Below are 17,876 nucleotides of genomic sequence, written 5' to 3' on the forward strand. Positions count from 1 at the left end.
AAGAGAAGGAGGCTGTCTCTGTGCAAAGTCTGTGCCAAGAGCTGCACTGGCTGACCTTCAAAGCCTTTCCAGCCGTAACCATGCTACTAAGAGTTTACTACATCTCCACGACTTCCTCTGATATCCAGTTTAAGCCTTCTGGGACACCCACTTCAAAAATGCACACACACAAGCTATCAGCCTGACTTGAACACCATCTCTAACTTTCTATGGGAAATTTAGCATTTTCTGTGGAAGCGAGGAAACCAGGTTCAAATCCCTGGTAAGCCGTGAACCTCTGTGGGTAACTTAGGATAAGTAAATCTCCCATCATGCCTCACAAGGTGTACAGGAGGATCTATTAGATAATATTTACAAAGCAGTTTGTACACCAAAAAGATCTCTAGAAGAGTGTTCTTCGACACTCTTGGATTCCCTGGTGTTGTTGGACTACAATTCCCATCATCCTTGGGTATTGGCTAAGTTGGCTGAGGATGATGGGAGTCCTGAATCACCAAGGTCTCCAAGATTGAAGAACACTCCTATAAAAAGCATTACTAACAATAAGGTAAGGTAGCTAATACCTAAAGCCAGCCTTCCCAAACAAGCCGCCTTTCTGATGTTTTCAGGTGACAACTGCAGCCATGTCAAGTGAGGCTCATAGGAGTTGTAGTCAAAAACGTGGGGAAGACACCAAGTTGGCGAAGGCTAGTCTAAACCAAGATGCAATAAGCAGGAAGGAAGGAAACATAAAAACAACTGAAGCTGTTCAAACATACTACAAGATCATGGTAAGTCAGAATAAAAAATAACATTCTGTAGACATAATTTTAAATGGGCATCTGCCATCTCCCACTTGTCAAGCAGTACAGAAATATTTTGCTGTATGAGCAAATGCACAGCCCTTAAAAGCCTAAGAGAATCATTTATCCAAAATGTTCCGATAATCAGTAGATTGGAAAATTGTGCGTGTTATTTATATAAAGCATGATCTGGTCAAAGTGAAACAATTCAAAGTTCCATTGATTTCAGCAGGAAAAAATTAAGTTCCTGCTTAAAGCTGCACTCCTATGGGGGGAATTCAACCAGGGTTTACTCAGAGCAGACCCAGAGAAATTAATGGAGTCAATGGATCTCCTCTAGAGTAAAACTCGGTTGAATACCACCCTATACCTACACACCAGGAAGAAAGCCTCACTAAATCCAGTGGGACTTGCTGACTTACTTGTTAAGAGAGCTGAGATTTATTAGGAGATCATTCCCTTCACAGAACTATAATTTCCAGAGTTCCCTAGGAAGGGCGATTGTCAAACCACTCTGAGAATTGTAGCTCTGTGAGAGGAATAGGAGTCTCCTAACAATGCTCATCACTCTTAACAAACTACAGTTCCCAGGGTTCTTTGGGGAAGCCATGTCTGTTTAAAGTGGTATGATGATCCTTTAAATGTACGGTACAGACGGGTCCTTACTCTTAGGTAAGTGTGCATAACATTGCAGCCTTAAGCATACTGCTTTGTTTCAGGGAGTAGAGAGGACTGACATTATTTTCAAGAGAGTTTCAGACAGATTAGTAATAACCCAAGTTGGAAAAAGGTAATCCTGTTGTTTTAAATGTAATGTTTATATGCGAGTATAATCACAGTAAGACAAAGCTGTAAAAGCGAGTCAATAAACTAGTTCTTAACTACAATGGGGCAAACCCCAGGAACCAAGTCATGAAAAGCTTCCTAGACAAAAGACATCTCAAATGGGGGGGGCATTATTTGTTTTCTGTTGTTTCAGAAGACAGAATTAGAACTAACTGGTGAAAGTTGGAGGGAATCAGGTTTCAGCTAAGTGTTGGGAGAAAATTCATAAAGGCAATTCTCTTGACGCCTGAAAGTCTCACCCCTTATATGCCTAGTCAATCACTGCAGATGAGGGCCTCCCATCCATACCATTTTAACAGGAGGTCTACTCCACACAATGTAGGATTCAGGCTTTTATTGTTGTGGCATCTCCCGAGTGGAATGCCCTACCCTTGAATATTAGACAGAGTTGTTAGAATGGAGCTGCTACAACCAAGGGGGGACCCATTCACTTTTTCTAGTGCAGATGGGCTTGATCCAGATCAAGATAACAGCAGGGAGCAAATGGTTAAAAGCCCCCTAACACACAAGTACATCGCCCAAACCTGGACCACCTCCTCCCGCTTTCCATTTCCATTTTGAAAATCCATCCACACCATCTTTAATTCCATGAACGACATTGTGTTTTGTCAGGCTCTCGGGGTGTGCCAAAGAGCCATCACCCTACTACACTAAATCTTTCTTGCATAATTCGGTTGCATAAATTATTTTGAGGCACTTTGTCAAATTGTTGCTGATCTCCTTAAATTGAAGCTATAACCACCTCGAAACACAACGAGGACCCTGCTGATCAAAGCCTTGCTGTTTATTAGGGCTGTTAAAAGTCTTCAACCAACACACTGCTTACATTGCCTTGATTGGATTTTTAAAACTCGCTGTCCAAAGCAAAGCTTTATGATGATGAGATTTCCCCTCCCTCTCTCTGCCCAAATTACAAATTACGGTACTTATCACTGAAAGCACCACCAAGGTGGGAAAAGACGGGACGTTGGCTCCAATTCTACCAGCCTTTTTTTTTTAAATGTCCTTATTGAGCTTTTCTTGGGTAGCAATAGAATATACTGAGACTCTGTTTTCAAGTCATAGTATCATTCAAAGAAGTCAGTCATATTCAGAGACATTATAGGCAATATAGGGTTGTGGGAGAAGAGAGAGGGGTGGGAAGGGGGAGATGGTAACATTTCATTCTTTAGCACAGCATATGAGCATAAGCTTATGTGTCAGCATCACATAGACAGGTATTTTATTTTTGCTGGCGGTGTTCTGAAGACTAATTTCACACTGAGTTCACTGGAACAGACTTTGATTTACAACATTGCAAGGGCCCCTTTCTACATTGCAGGCATGTCACAAAGCTTTTATCTACAACTAACCCAGTATGTTGTCCCAATATGATGTATGGAAAGTTATGGGTTGGGAACAAGTTTGATCTATGATTTCTCTAACCACAGACCTAACTGCGTCTACTGATCTATGTGATGACTCTCTCCATTGCTTTACTCAACATACAATTATTTAGGAAAAATGAGGCTTAGGTTTCAGGTGATGAAAAAGACCCCTGCCTGACACCTGGAAGAATCAGTATCTGTCAGACTGCTTAATCTTCCTTCAGCACTGGTGATGGGACAGCATAATAATAATAATAGTTTATTATTTATACTCCACGCATCCCTCTGGGTTTCCTCAGCCACTCTGGGTGGCTCCCAACAGCATCCTCCGCTGCACCTGAGTGGGGCTTAGGGGATCCCACTAGTTTTTGGCGAGGGGCATGACAGGTTTTGTGGCACACACACTGCTCTAATCTCTTAACAGAGGGGAATGACCAGAGGGCATAGGAGGAATGGCCAGAGGGTCAACCATTGCTCTCCCTTCTGCCCCTCAGTATCTGCCACCTGATGGGATTGCTTGACTCTGCCTAAGGGTAGAACTGGGATGCAACATGAGGTCTAAAGCACGACTCTGCTCCTGCTACTGTATGGAAGTGAGTAAGTGCACGAACAAGGCTGATACATTATGCTTATTACGTTCACACGCATGGCATATTCCTGCACCCTTTGGGAGACCAAAAATCAAGCTTGGCACAGCTGTAATCTCTCTCCTTGGTACGGGAGCTGCCAACAGTGCCATCCATTATTAGGTCTTGTAATTGTCTTGCTGAGAGAGCCGCTGTACGATGGCTGGTAACTGATCTCTCACCATTGTGCCCCACCTGTTACTGCCTCTCGCCTTATTCTCCTGCAAATAAGAGCCTATTATCCATCACCTGCCACTGACCTTCTCTTCCTTTCTTGACTGCTCTGGCCAGGAGGAGCACACTGGGTCCTTGCCTGCCACTGCTTGTTACTCACTCGACTTACACAGCTATTGTTGTGGCTCAAAGGGCACAGCTTCAGCATGGGCCAGAGCCAAGATGGAACAATCAACCCTCCCCTGTAGCAGCAACACCAGAAATCAGCCTGGTGTGGACATGTACAAGCATAAACCACTACATCTTCCTAATTATATGCTCCTGTGTAACAGTTAGGCCTCTACTCCTCCCAACCAACCACATCATGCTTCAAAAGTCAACTATTCCCACTCGCCTTTCGCCCCTCCACCTCTCCCCCCCCTTTTCTTCCTAATGTAACCCTAATGTCTCAACAAATGAAAACGACCTATAGAAAATGTAACTTGAAAAAAGAGACATTGCGCATACCTTTGTAAACCAAGAAAACTTTAATAAAAATATTTTTTAAAAGTCAACTATTCCGGACTCAGGACCAACTTTTGACCCATTTGGGGGCCCATTTCTTAATCTTTTACCATATAGTTGCATGGTGGCAGCGTTCCTCTTGGACCCACTTTGCACCAGGCTGTGACCCACTAGTAGGTCCAGACCCACCAGCTGACAAGCAGTGAATCAGAGCACCTCCAGATCCCAAACTGCAACTCCCGCTGGCCCCAACCGGCACGGCTAATGCTTGGGGGTGATGGGAGTTGTAGTTCAGCAACCGCTGGAAACATTTCAGGTTAAACCACCTCTGGATTAGGGAATCAGAACGTGTCTGGCAAATGCTTCCTCTTACTCGGCAACTCTGCCACTTCAGAGGCAGCAAGGGCACTTTGGGACGCTGGGTTTGCGGGTGGAAGCCTTGCCAGTCTCCATCACCACCACATGAATACTTTTATCAAAGTGGACCTCTGGCAAAAAACAGACCATTGTGCCTAAGAGCTGTAAGATGGAGTCAAAGTCAGGGAGCCACTCCCAGCAAGTCTAACTTCTTTGCTGGCCCAATTGGAGGATCAATCCAGAGCAGTCACTTCCCACACAGTTCACTCTGCTTCTCTCTCTCTCTCTCTCTCTCCCCCCCCCCCTGCGCCTTCCCCTTACCTGACCCGGTTGTCGTGGAACTTGCTCTGCTGGGGCTGGTTCAAGTAAATGGTGCGGGCTGCTGCCTCCTCCTGGTCCGCAGAGGATGTGGCCCCGGACATCTCATCATCTGCCTTCTTGTAGCCCGAAGAGGAGCAAATGGGTCCTGCCGGCAGCAGGCAGCAGCAGCCAAGCAAAAGAAGAAAAAAAGAGGGTGGGGGAAAGGGGTGGGTGGGGAAAGGAATCAGTTAGCAGAAGGAAAGATACAGAAGGAGAGAGGCGCGGCGGACGAGGAGGCGGCGGCACGCAGCAGCAGAAGCAGCTAGCATCACGCCGCCCGCATCTCTAGCGAGCCGCCTCGGTGGCAGCTTGCTTTCTCCTTCTCCTCCTCCTCCTCGAGCAGCCTTTGCAAAGTGGCCCTGGAGAAGCAGGATCACAGCAACAGCAGCCTGTATGCCTCCCTGTTGCTTTCCAGCTCTGTCCCCAGACGCGCGCGTGCATGTGCGCGCAAAGCAGCCGAAACCTCCCCGCGACACAAACACACGCGCGCGCATACACACACAAACGCCCCGCACCCAGAAGCGCGGCTGGCTGCTGGAAGGGCGGAGGGAGGGAGGGAGGGAGGCGCCGCGCTCGCAGGCGGAGAAGAATAAACAAGAATCAAAGTCACGGCGACCGAAGGAGTTGCGAGTCCAAGTCCACCCACTTATTGATCGGCGGCGGCGGCTGCAGTCTCGAGCTCCCGGGCAGCAGAAGTAGAAAAGCGTCGCCTGGTTTGTATGGTGTGGAGCTTTACAAGCGACGCGGGAGGGTGGGGTGCACGTGGTGGGTTTGTTACCACCCGGTGTAGGGCGGAACTAGATCGTGTGACAGATCCACCCGTGGCCTCAGAGGGAAAGAGGTGGAAGCGCGCGTCGGCCCCCCCCCCCAAGAAACCGGAAAGGAGTATCAAACATTGGGAAGGGACAGCAGAGCAAAGCGCACGAGTGGCGCGATTAAAAAAAAAAAAACGTTGCCATTATTATGTTGGCCTCCAGGAGCCTCTTCCCTAATGTTCAGCTCCAACGATGAATCATCCAGTGGGACTCCGGGGTAACTTGGGATATATGGCTAGAAGACGCCTCCGAAGCAGCTTCCCGCTACCTAGTGCCCTCCGGCAGTTTTTGGAAGACTCCGACCATCCCTCAACTGGCCATGTTTGCTGGGGCTGATGGGAGTTGTAGTCCAAAGCATCAAGAGTGCCTGAGAAACTTCACCGAATATACAGTGCATCCCACAGCGGCCAAAACTGTCAAGTCTGTATACCAGGATTGGGGTATACACCATACTCTCCTGGGAATAATGGGAGATATATTTTGGGGTCAGAGGCGGTGGGGAGGGGGAAGAGCCATAAATAGATGGGGAACTCCATTTTCTCTCTTTCTGTCACCCCTTTCTCCCACTTTTTCTGCTACCAATTTTTTTCCTTCACACCCTTTTCTCTGTCACCCTATGTGTCTATCTCCCCGGTTTTTGACTACTTGACACCCACACGATTTTGGCCAAGACTTTCAGATCGCCCGCTCCTGTCATAGGCAGGAATGAGCTGAAATGGATAAAACACGACACATGAAGAGAATTAGAAAGACTAAAACCCCTATGCATGCTTACCCAGGAATAAGGCCCATCAAACTCAATGGCACTTAGTTCTGGACAGATGTGAACAGGCACGAAAATATATTGTCCTTTTGAAACCTCAAGCCTCACTTACAATGCAGGAGCTGTTCAAATAGATTTAAAAACAAAACAAATGTGTCTCTGTCAGAGCTGCTTATGAAAAGTGCACTGATCCTCAGTGACATTAGTATGGAAGGAAAGAACAAGGGTGTTTATCTTCACTCTATTTCAGGGCTTGTAAACAAAATGTAATGGAGAGAAAACTCCTTAATTTCAAGTTGAGTCAAACTTGTCAAGTCAATCTTGTTTGTTGCTAAAGGGGAAAGTCACAAAAGGAAAGTCACATGTTTATTGTTTACTGAAACTCCCCCCCCCCCCATATCAACTACCAAACCTATTATATATTTGAAAGTTACCATTTATAAGGAGATGGTCTTGTTTCATTGATAGAGGCACAGTGTTTTAAAAGCACTATGAAGAATAAATTCAACCTGTTTAAACTACTTCATCTGGCCTCAGATTACTCTCACCCTTCCCTGCCCAAAATTTCTCCATTTCTGCTAGGTGATGCTTGGTTATATGTTGCTGGAGAATAGCTATTGCAAGATATACTGAATGGAATCACCCAAATGTTGAGACCAGTTTCAGAGGCCCGGTCTAGGTCAGCCTATCATCTGAATTAAGAGGAGTGGCAGGGCCTTTACAGCTGGTAGCACTCCATTTATGGATTTCAGTAGACAGAAAGATTCACTGCCTTTCTTTTCAGCACCAACTTGAAAACTTACTTTTATTTGCCAGGCCTTTTATTTTTCCATTGGATCTTTTTGACTGCCTGCTCAATTTTGCCTTTTTTTATTTTGGTGTATCTTTGGAGATCTACAGCTGAAGAGTGTCTAATAATCATTTTCTGAAAACCAAATAAACATTGCCCTAGTGCAGAGAGCCACTGAAATGCTGCCACACTGGAGTAATATTTAATTGCAGGGGTATTTCCTGTGTTAACTTAGTTTTGAGAGAAGGAGGAAAACACAAACAATCCTACAGCTTGGGGGCAAATTTCACTCAGAATTCTAGTCCCCCATCAATGGGCCAGGAATATAGATATATTTAAAAATTACAAATACAGCTGTCCCAGTTACTTTTGTGATTTCCCTGGCTTCAAGCTTATTGCTTGCATTATGCTGCTGGTTCGAATGGCAACGTTTGTCCCTTTGTGAACACCTCAGCAAAATAGGGTTACAAAAAGCAGCATTATAAGCCTAGCATACACACAGACTTTAACACAGGACTATTTGCTAATTAGGGGGACACGAGTGGCTGTACACCAGCTCCCTCAGCCAATAAAGTGAGATGAGCGCTGCAACCCCAGAGTCGGCCACGACTGGACCTAATGGTCAGGGGTCCCTTTACCTCTATTTGCTAATTACAGTGCATACAAAAAGGAATCTACTTGCAATCCTTTGTCAAAGAAGCACCTATTCAAACAAAGCAAAGACAAGGGAACAAACTGCATGTGGGAATGACATTGCACACTGAACACTGGTGCTCACAGATGGGACAAAATGGCCAATGCTCTGGTGTCATGCCTCAGCCTGCCGCATCAGCTACCACAACAGAAGTCACCCAAGACATTGTTGCTAAGGTGTGCAGGTTCCCATTGCCTCCCCAGAGGGCTATCTTGACCTTCAACTCAATTGCCAATGTAGTGCAGGTCTTTTTTCATCTGAGGTCCACATTCCCTTCTCAGCAACATTATGAGGACCACATGCCAGTGACAGGAGGAGACAGAGGCAAAAGCAGGTAGAGCAACAAATATACCATCAGTCAGGTGGAGGAATGACTGCAGGGAGGAGCAGAGAAAAGAAACGCCATCTGCAGCAGGACAACTGGATGTCTTCCTCTGCCCCAGCTGCAGCAAAACATGTCTCTCCCACATTGGTCTCTACAGCCACAACAGGCGCTGTAACTCCCCAACAGTTTGACTTTGCCCCTGAAGGCGCACTCCTCCATAATCTCCCAAAGACAGACAGATGCCAGCCAACCAAACTGTCCAGTAGACTAGTTTCTGCTCATGTATCTCTCTATCCAAGCAAGCAAGTGGCATTTTCAGAGTTCATTTTCAGAGAATACATTCTAGCCAGGCAAAAACACTGGGGTGCAAAGTGGGGGCAGTGAGGGGTTGTTGCCTAGGGAGCGTTTTGAGGGTCAAAAGAGATGCCTGGAGGACCACAGCCTGGGCCTGAGGTTCCCCCATGTCAATCAGGTGTTAAAGGCACACAAGCAGGCCAAGTTAGTTAATTTCAGGTCAGCTGGCATTGCTAGGGGAACCTTAACCCCAGCTGATGAAGACAAAAGCTGTGCCCTTCAAAACATTTACAAAAAGAAGAAACATCCCTAAGAGAAGATAGATAAGACCGCTGACACTTTGAGTTGATTGATAGCTGCTGAAATTGCAATGTTTTGCCACAAAATGAGCCTGTAATCATTCCTGGCCTGCAGAGGTAGCAACCACCACTTAAGGCAGTTCAGTTGGCACAAGCAATAAAGCAATCATAAGCAGGAAGCAGCATGAAACGTATTTAGAAATCCAGAAGGGAAATGTTGTGCTTTAACTACAAAGTAAGTACAGTAATAATAAAAAGCAGGAAGGATAAAATTCACAATTGACGTTTTAATTCGCTTGCATTTGGATGCTCGGCTTTGTAAAAACAAAGGAAATATGCAAGGTAGGGGCTAAAGTGTTTAATGATGTTGTTATATTTAGAATGGAGAACACGAAACAATTTGTTTGCTTGAATTATTTAGACTATTCCTTGCCTAAAGGTGTCTCTTTGAGCAAGGTGCCTTGTTCACTCTCGCCCTGTGCTTGTAGCGTGGGGTGATGTGGATGGCATGGATTCATCTGTAAGAAGGGCATTGCCATGGCGGTATGGAGGTGTGTTAGATGAGCAAAATAGTTTGGGTTGATTTGGTCAGATGCCTTTGGGTCTGTGATCTTTAAAGCAATTGTTCAGACTTATCTGGTTGGGGGGGGGGATGGATCAAAGCGGCATTGCTAAATAACTGTATTCTGGAAAAATATCAACACCATGGGGAGTGGGGAAAGAGGGCTGTAGCACAGTGGTAGAGAAGAAGAAGAGTTTGGATTTGATATCCTGCTTTATCACTACCCAAAGGAGTCTCAAAGTGGATAACATTCTCCTTTCCCTTCCTCCCCCACAACAAACACTCTGTGAGGTGAGTGGGGCTGAGAGACTTCAGAGAAGTGTGACTGGCCCAAGGTCACCCAGCAGCTGCATGTGGAGGAGCGGAGATGCGAACCCGGTTCACCAGATTACGAGTCTACTGCTCTTAACCACTACACCACACTGGCTCTCATGCAGAAGGTCCCAGGTTCAATCCCTGGCACCTCCAGCAAGGTCCGAGAGAGAAGACTCCTGTCTGGAATCCTGGAGAGCCACTACCAGTCAGTGTAGACAATACTGAGCAAGATGGACCAATGGTCTGACTCACTAGGACGCAGCTTCCTGTGTTCTAGAAAACTAGGTAGCATTAGCGTTTAGCATTGGCAGATCGCAGATTACGCCATTAAGCCCTTGCGTGCATTAAGATCTTCCAGAGAGGTCCATAAGATCTAGGACAGCCTTCACCAACTTGTTCTCCTCCAGATGTTTTGGACTACACTCCCCTCAGCCCCAGCCAGCAGGAACTGGGGCTGATAAGAGCTGCAGCCCAAAACTTCAGAAGGATACCAGGTTAGTGAAGGCTCATCTGGGGCCTTCTTGGTGGTGGCTTCCCAGTTACAGATTTCTGTGTCCAAAGAGAACTGCCCGTCCAATTCCTTTTCCAACTTTGGGAAATAGTTTTGTCCTAGAAGACATTTTCATGGTTGTAGCTTGCCCTTGAACCTTAGAGTGAAGGGCAGGTGATTAATAAATCCATAACAACAACTATTATTGTTATTATTGCTAGAACTTAAGAGTTCTGGTGTGCAGCTATATTTTTATCATGAGCAATGCAGTTTTTTAACTTGTCTTGGAGTTTGGTGTGAAATTTGTTCATGATGTGATTTTTATCTTCACTCTTCTTTTTTGGAATTTCATTGTTACTACTTGCAGATCATTAAGGAGAAAAATCAGCAAATAAAGAAATAAACAGAGAATGATTCTAGCCAGAGAAAGTTATTTGAGAGTCGTAAAAATCTCAGTGAGAGAGTCACGGGCATGTTTAAATCGGTGGGACTCCAATATGCTTCACTTTGGCTAGATCTTGCCCATTATTTCCAGTGGATTTTAACAGCTGTGTGATGCCAGAAATTTGACAGGTGCCATTTCCGACATGACACAGATATTGTAAAGGAGAAGTCTACATCTGTCAAATTTCTACATCTTGTGTGCTATTAAAGGCACCAAGGCTGACGGAAAGGTGTCATATTCCATCATCATTATTACAGTATTATTATTATCCTTCACCCTAATGTACCAGGACGGGTTACAAAAAAATGCAATGTATTTTTTTAAAAAAGCTGTTAATTAAAAACAATTTAAACAAAATTACAAAGTTTAAAACAAAAATCAAATAGGCAGCAGCTCTCTTAGAATGCATGGTTTTTATGGCATGTCTTGGTATGCAAGGGGGATGGAGAGCCACAGGTGCTTGCTGCACTCCCAACTCCCATCATCACTGACCTGGGGATGGAGGAGTCCCACAGGATAGCGTACACCAGGGACAGGTTCCCCATCCCTGGTGTTCAAGGCACATCCTCTGCCGCAAGAATAAGTTTGACATACAGTGGTACCTCGGGTTAAGAACTTAATTCGTTCTGGAGGTCCGTTCTTAACCTGAAACTGTTCTTAACCTGAAGTACCACTTTAGCTAATGGGGCCTGCTGCTGCCGCCACACCGCCAGAGCACAATTTCTGTTCTCACCCTGAAGCAAAGTTCTTAACCTGAGGTATTATTTCTGGGTTAGTGGAGTCCTGTAACCTGAAGCATCTGTAACCCGAGGTACCACTGTACTTGTGTGAGCATCCTCATTTCCAGCAGCTCAGAACCTAAGATCGCGAGCAGCTCATTTGCTTTCAGAACAAACCCATGAGATAGGGACTGGCCAAGCTGTTACAGGACACCAAAGGAACTTGGTAGCTGAGAGAGGCTTTTAAACTAAGTTTCCCTCGTTTAAACCGAACACACTACCCACATCTCTGCACTGACTCCACAATCCCAAGTGACTTTGGGCCAGCTCAAACATTATCACCCGCCACTTAAAAGGCTCTTCCCAACTCCATATTGAACACTGAAGAAGTTTTTTTTTTGCTGTGTGCCTCTGCACAAATGCACAGTGGCGCTGCATGCCAGCTCTGCACTTTCCTGCGGGCTGGCTGCTGGCAGCGCTACCTCTCTCCGCTGACCCAGATGGCAAAAGGTTTTCAGATGCTACTGCTGCTGCTGTTATGGGAAGATGTTTGGGTAGAATGGTGGACGGTAGTAAAGTCTGAACCAACTGCTTAATAGGGAAGACCATGAGAATAATATTTTGGCTTCAATGAATTTATTTTTTTATTGCATTTCTACCCCGCCTTTTTATCCAGAGAGCTCAAGTTGGCGCACTTGATTCACCCGCTTCTCATTTAATCCCACAACCCTGTGGGCTAGCTTAGGCTGAGAGGCAGTGACTGGCCCAAGGTCACCCAATGAGCTTCATGGCCAAGTAGGGATTTGTGCCCTGGTTTCGCAGGTCTGATCCAGCTCTCTAACCACCTCAACCAAGAATATAAAAAGCAAAGATATTCATAGTCCAAACTGCCAGAACAGTTTGTCCTTGCACTCAAGTCCCTTTAATGTCATGCAAGTGGGGCTACAAGAGGGCTGGGGAACCTTTTCCACCCCGAGGGCCACATTCTCTTCTTGGCAACCTTCCAGGGGCCACATGCCCATAGTGGGCAGAGCCAGAGACAATGTGGGCGGACCAACAAATGTGCATTGTATCTTTTGTACAGCGAACTGGTTTATTCACACTCATTGCCATCCAGGCAAACAAGCAGCATTATCAGAATGCCAGGACACTTTCCAGCCACTTAAAAACCTTTGAGGAGGGTGCAAAGCAGGGCTGGTGAATGGGGTGAGGTTCCTCATCCCTGGGGTACAAAAGAAATAGCAAAGCAAGTTAAGATGTTGGAAAAGGGAAGCAGATAAATGATTTGGTTCTCCTGCAGTTAATCAAAAAGTACTTTTATTTATTTACTTTATGCCATGAACTTTATGCATGTAGAGAAGTGGTGGGAGGCACCAGCTGGGGAACGCCCAAGGGAACCCCCAGGGGAAGGAGGCTCAGAGCCAGGGGTTGGTGGTGGGAACATGATGAGTGATCAGAGGGAGAAGACTGGGAGGAGGTGGTGTCGGAAGATGAAGAGGCAACAGGGTTTAGTGAGCAGGGAGAGTCTGTGGCAGAGAGCAGTCCAGAACCAGAGGCAGAAGAGGAGAGGGAACAGGAGACAGAGATGAGTCAGGCTGCAGAAAATCCAGGGAGTCTCCCCCTCCTGCTGCAACCAGTCCCCATCTCTCCTGGTCTCCCAGAACATGCAGAGAAATTAAGAGGGTGAAGCAACAACGGCCAAAGTTGCTTGGGAAGGACCAGGGGGAGGAGGAGCCTTAGGGGGCACTGGGGAGACAGGCATCTTCAGTCCTCGCAACTGCTTTGTTTAATACCCTCAACAACCCTGGGAGGTAGGTTAATCTTCCTGTGACGTACCATGACTCAATAGTCAAGATCCTTAAAAGCACATGTTGGTCAGATGCACTGTGTACCTAAGCATGAGTAGCAACATGGGTTTAACAGTGTGCATGCCGTCAAGTGTGATCATATTTTCCATGTTATGTATATGTGTGTTTCAAGACCTATATGCTGGCAGATATTACTTCCACACTTGGGTTTGTTTGCTGCAGAAAACACCGATCTAAAACGGGTATATCTGCAGCAATTGTGTTTGCGGCTTCGCTAATAAGTTTGAGGAAAATTAAAGGCAACCTCAGAGTTTAACGTGAAGCAGATGCTTGGCAATTAACAACTGCAATTGCAGCTGAAGGATAATAGCATTATTAGATGCATACTGCAATGCCCTCCCCGTCAGAGCTGGCAATGTAATTTTGATTTAAAGGATATGAGTAGCAGGGAATAAATGTCATGGCTCTACTGAAATCAAACACAGAGTAGCATGTCCTCACCAGAACACACAACAAACAAGCAAGATAAAAAAGAAAGTGGAGAGGATTAAAATGGCACACAAAAGAAATTAAGCAGCTGCTGGGACTGATTAAAAGAATTATGCATGCATCACTTAGCCAAAACAATAAGAAGTGTACACGACAGATACATGTAAGTGCATTCATTGGGGGTGGGGGAGAATAAACGCAAAGGGAAAGTTTGTTAAGAATGGCCAAAGTGGAAGCCTAGTTTAACCATAAATTATCTGGGCAAATAAAAACACAGGTTAAATACATTGAAAATAATATGTTATTCTAATAGCATAGGCTCCTTTGGGCTAGCAAATAAGTGCATGAACTTTACTAGCTCATAAAGATCTTTTACATGCCTGCATACCAACATATGGGCATTTGATTTGGGGGGTTGTCTTTAATCTCGGGGGGGGATGCTTTTCTGGGTTGGTGAAATTAAAAGGGAGAATACGTGTTGGGTAGCCAGGAAAAAATGAGGATGAGGTTCCTGCACCTTTAGTACTTGTACGGAATAGGGAATTTCAGGAGGTGTGGCTTATCAGGTAGATGAAGAACAAATATAGAAGCTGCAGGACTCCCATCCCCTTCTTCACCTGGATGTTCGAAGTACCAGGGGACATATGAGTCCACCTCATCATCTGAGGCCTTTCTTTGTGTGCCTCCTTCATGACAGGTCCAGAGGGTGGCAACACAACAGTGCAAACTTCCCAGGCAATCATATCTCCTCTTTCTCTCCCTGCTTTTAATACGAGCCAGAGTTTGCTAAATCCCAGGCTGGATTTTGTTTTGACTGCCATGGAGATTAGAAGAAGAGATAGCCTCTGAGCATTGAGGAAGAACCTTTCTTAACTAAGTGAGTGAAAACAGCCTTGCGTAGATTTCAGCTAAAATACATATATAAGCAAGTTTTTAGGCTGTTTCCTCTTCAGGAACCTTCAGCTTTTGCAGGAAATGAAAACAGCTGATTGGCGTTCACATCTTTCCCTAAGCATAAGGGCAAAGAGAAATGTAAACAGAAGGAGAGATGTGGGACCTGGAGCAACAAAATGTTCCCACGCCCTAGTCTGCAACTGCAGCCTTGACTTGCTGTTCAGGTTTCTTGCACTAGAGGAAGTTTCAGGAGTAAAGTAGTACCAAAATACACCTTTGTTCCCTCCCTACCACAGCCCTTTCCCTGCTGTATTGTGTAGCCATACAGAGTTGTAAGTGCTACGTCTCAGTATTTTATGAAATATACATGAAAGGGTGGCAGTTCTGGATAGAAGAAAGGTACTAGGCAAATCGAAATCCCTCTTCCTCCCCCCCCCAATCATTTTTTTGAATGATTGAATATGCAGAATTAGATAATCTATCAGAAAGAATAAAAAAAAATCAAAGGAAGTATTTATCTCAAAATGGGAAGTCTTTAAAATTTATTTGAAAAATAGTAATGACAGTTTAAAGTCTGTAGCAGCATTTGAATCACTTCAGTGGGAGTTTTAAGTTTGATGGAAAACCCATGATAGGATAAATAATATTAAAACCAAAACATGTTATGATATAGCAGTGAACAATTGATGAGAAATAGAAGTAAGGAGGAGACGGGAAGTCTGGTATATAGAAAAAAGACCATTTTTATGATTAAAGTATTGTGAAAACTATTCAATGTATTGTTGTTGTTGTTTCTTTTTTAGTTGTCAGGAGGTGATGGATATTTGTTTATTTTTGTATTTCTCTTTTTTGTGATGTATTAAAGTGAAAGAATAAAAAAAAGAAATCCCCTTCCAGAATCCTTATTATAAGCTGTCTAGTGCATGGGTAGGCAAACTAAGGCCCGGGGGCCAGATCCAGCCCAGTCGCCTTCTAAATCCGACCTGTGGACGGTCTGGGAATCAGCGTGGTTTTACATGAGTAGAATGTGTGATTTTATTTAAAATGCATCTCTGGGTTATTTGTGGGGCATAGGAATTCATTCATTATTATTTTTCAAAATATAGTCCGGCCCCCCACAAGTGGGACCGGCCCCCTGCTGAAAAAGTTTGCTGACCCATGGTCTAATGCTTGCACAGGGCAAGCTCAAGAGAGCTGGCTGCCTACCGAAAAGGACAAGGCCGTGCCCCTCCGCACCCCCATTCTATGTAGAGAAGCAGCTGGGCTGCCAGTTCAACACTGGCAATGGGGCAGTGTCCACCACGGGTCCTCAGATGTTGTTGGACTACAACTCCCATCACTCCCACCCAGCTTAGTCAGTGTTCAGGGATGATGGACGTTGTGCTGCAGCAACATATGGAGGAGGCCTGAGGCTGGGGAAAAAACCTCCTGTACCACATCTGAGGGATGCAGGCTATTTTAGGACCTGCACAGAGAGCTATGAGGCACACAGAGCTCTGACCTCCAACAGAGAGGAACAGCTGGTCAGGGAGGGAGGTGTTGGATGTGGGGCTGCCGCCGCCACCACCCCTTCCCCCACATTGGCTGAACGAGCCCATCGCCTCACTTTGCCTTATGATAAGGCCCGCCCTAGACTTGAGGAACTTATCTGTCTCTTTCTCTTGTTCGCCTCCTCTTTCTCCTTCAACTGCCACCCAAACATTCTGTGTGCCATACTGCTTTTAGCCACATACTTGAGCCCTCTCCACTCCAGTGGTTTACAGCAGAGTGTGTCCGGCTTCTGCTTTGTAAGCAAAGCCCTGTTGATGTTGTCCAGCTGAGAGAACAAGGCTGCACAAAATGTAAGTCAACAAATCAACAGAGAGGGCATTGCACAGGGTGGGCACCAACACCAAACTCCTTGTTCATTAACTCCTTGCTCATTAAAGGTAAAGGGACCCCTGACCATTAGGTCCAGTCGTGACCGGCTCTGGGGTTACAGCGCTCATCTCGCTTTATTAGCCAAGGGAGCCGGCGTACAGCTTCCAGTTCATGTGGCCAGCATGGCTAAGCCGCTTCTCGCAAACCAGAGCAGCGCACGGAAACGCCGTTTACCGTATTTTTCGCTGTATAACACGCACATAGTTTTTAGAGGAGGAAAATCCATAGGCATGCCACCCGTAGGCATTCCCTCCATAACACGCACAGACATTTCCCCTTACTTTCTAGGAGGAAAAAAGTGAGTGTTATGGTACAAAAAATACGGTACCTTCCCGCCGGAGCGGTACTGCTAGGTTGGCAGGAGCAGGGACCAAGCAACGGGAGCTCACCCCATCGCGGGGATTCGAACCGCCAACCTTCTGATCGGCAAGTCTTTGGTTTAACCCACAGCACCACCCGCGTCCCTTCCTTGCTCATTACCTCCTTGTTAATGGTGGCTTGTGGAGATTATATGCATCAACAGAAGTTAAGGCGAACACTGAATCCCAGTTGGAAGAGTACGCTTTACCCTGGATAAAATAATGCCGTGACTTCTGCGTTTAGGAAAATAGGAAAGTTAGGAAAATAGGAAAGTTATGTTCATTGCAGGAAACGCGTGCTTGAGAGGAAATATCCTAGTTCTAACTCACATCCATACCATACATTTGAAGCATTCTTCTACCACTTTAACAATCATCGCTTCCCCAAAAGAATCCAGGGAACTGTGGTTTGCTAGGAATTGTAGCACTGTGAGGGCTTCTCCTAACCACTTCTGGCAGCATCCTTAACAACTATTCCCAGGACTTTTGGGGGGAAGCCATGGCTGTTGAAGTGGTTTAAAGACTGCTTTAGATGTATGGTGTAGATGTGACCTAACCAAGGTGGGAAATGCAACGAGCCACGCTGGCTCTTGCATTTCCTCTCCCAAGATGAGGGTGGAGGAGGAAGTAGGAAATGAGGTCAGCAATCATAAGAGTATCAGTCTAGCCTGAAGAAAGATCAGCAAGGGTTAAAGGATACTCTCTAGGAAGCTTGGAGGTTCTTCTTTCTATCTGCTCTTTCCCACACAGATGCATCAGCCTCTGGTGCAAGCCGAGTTACATCCCAGCACCTCTAACAGCTGACACATGCCAGGCATCAGACAGCTGAAGAATCCAGAGCAGGACCTCAATGAAGACAGCGTGCAGGAAAAGTGTTCC

At 45.6% G+C, this 17,876-nt stretch overlaps 2 protein-coding genes across 7 annotated transcripts in view; one reads left to right on the forward strand and one right to left on the reverse strand.

The window, feature by feature from the left end:
- SHISA2 (shisa family member 2) overlaps positions 1-17,876 on the forward strand; it is a 455,435-nt gene that overhangs the window by 317,393 nt on the left and 120,166 nt on the right. The gene's annotated exons all lie outside the window — the stretch shown is intronic.
- The window catches only part of ATP8A2 (ATPase phospholipid transporting 8A2), a 325,713-nt gene that overhangs the window by 284,313 nt on the left and 23,524 nt on the right, over positions 1-17,876 (reverse strand). For 4 of the 6 annotated variants that reach the window (XM_082220254.1, XM_082220251.1, XM_082220250.1 and 1 more), the window contains exon 2: positions 4,978-5,122. In XM_082220254.1, coding sequence (XP_082076380.1) covers positions 4,978-5,122 — 145 coding nt within the window. The remainder of the gene's footprint in view (positions 1-4,977; positions 5,123-17,876) is intronic. The other 2 variants (XM_082220253.1, XM_082220252.1) reach the window with 2 other exon arrangements.

Source organism: Podarcis vaucheri (assembly GCF_965113315.1).
Source record: "Podarcis vaucheri genome assembly, chromosome: 4".
NCBI lineage: Eukaryota > Metazoa > Chordata > Lepidosauria > Squamata > Lacertidae > Podarcis > Podarcis vaucheri.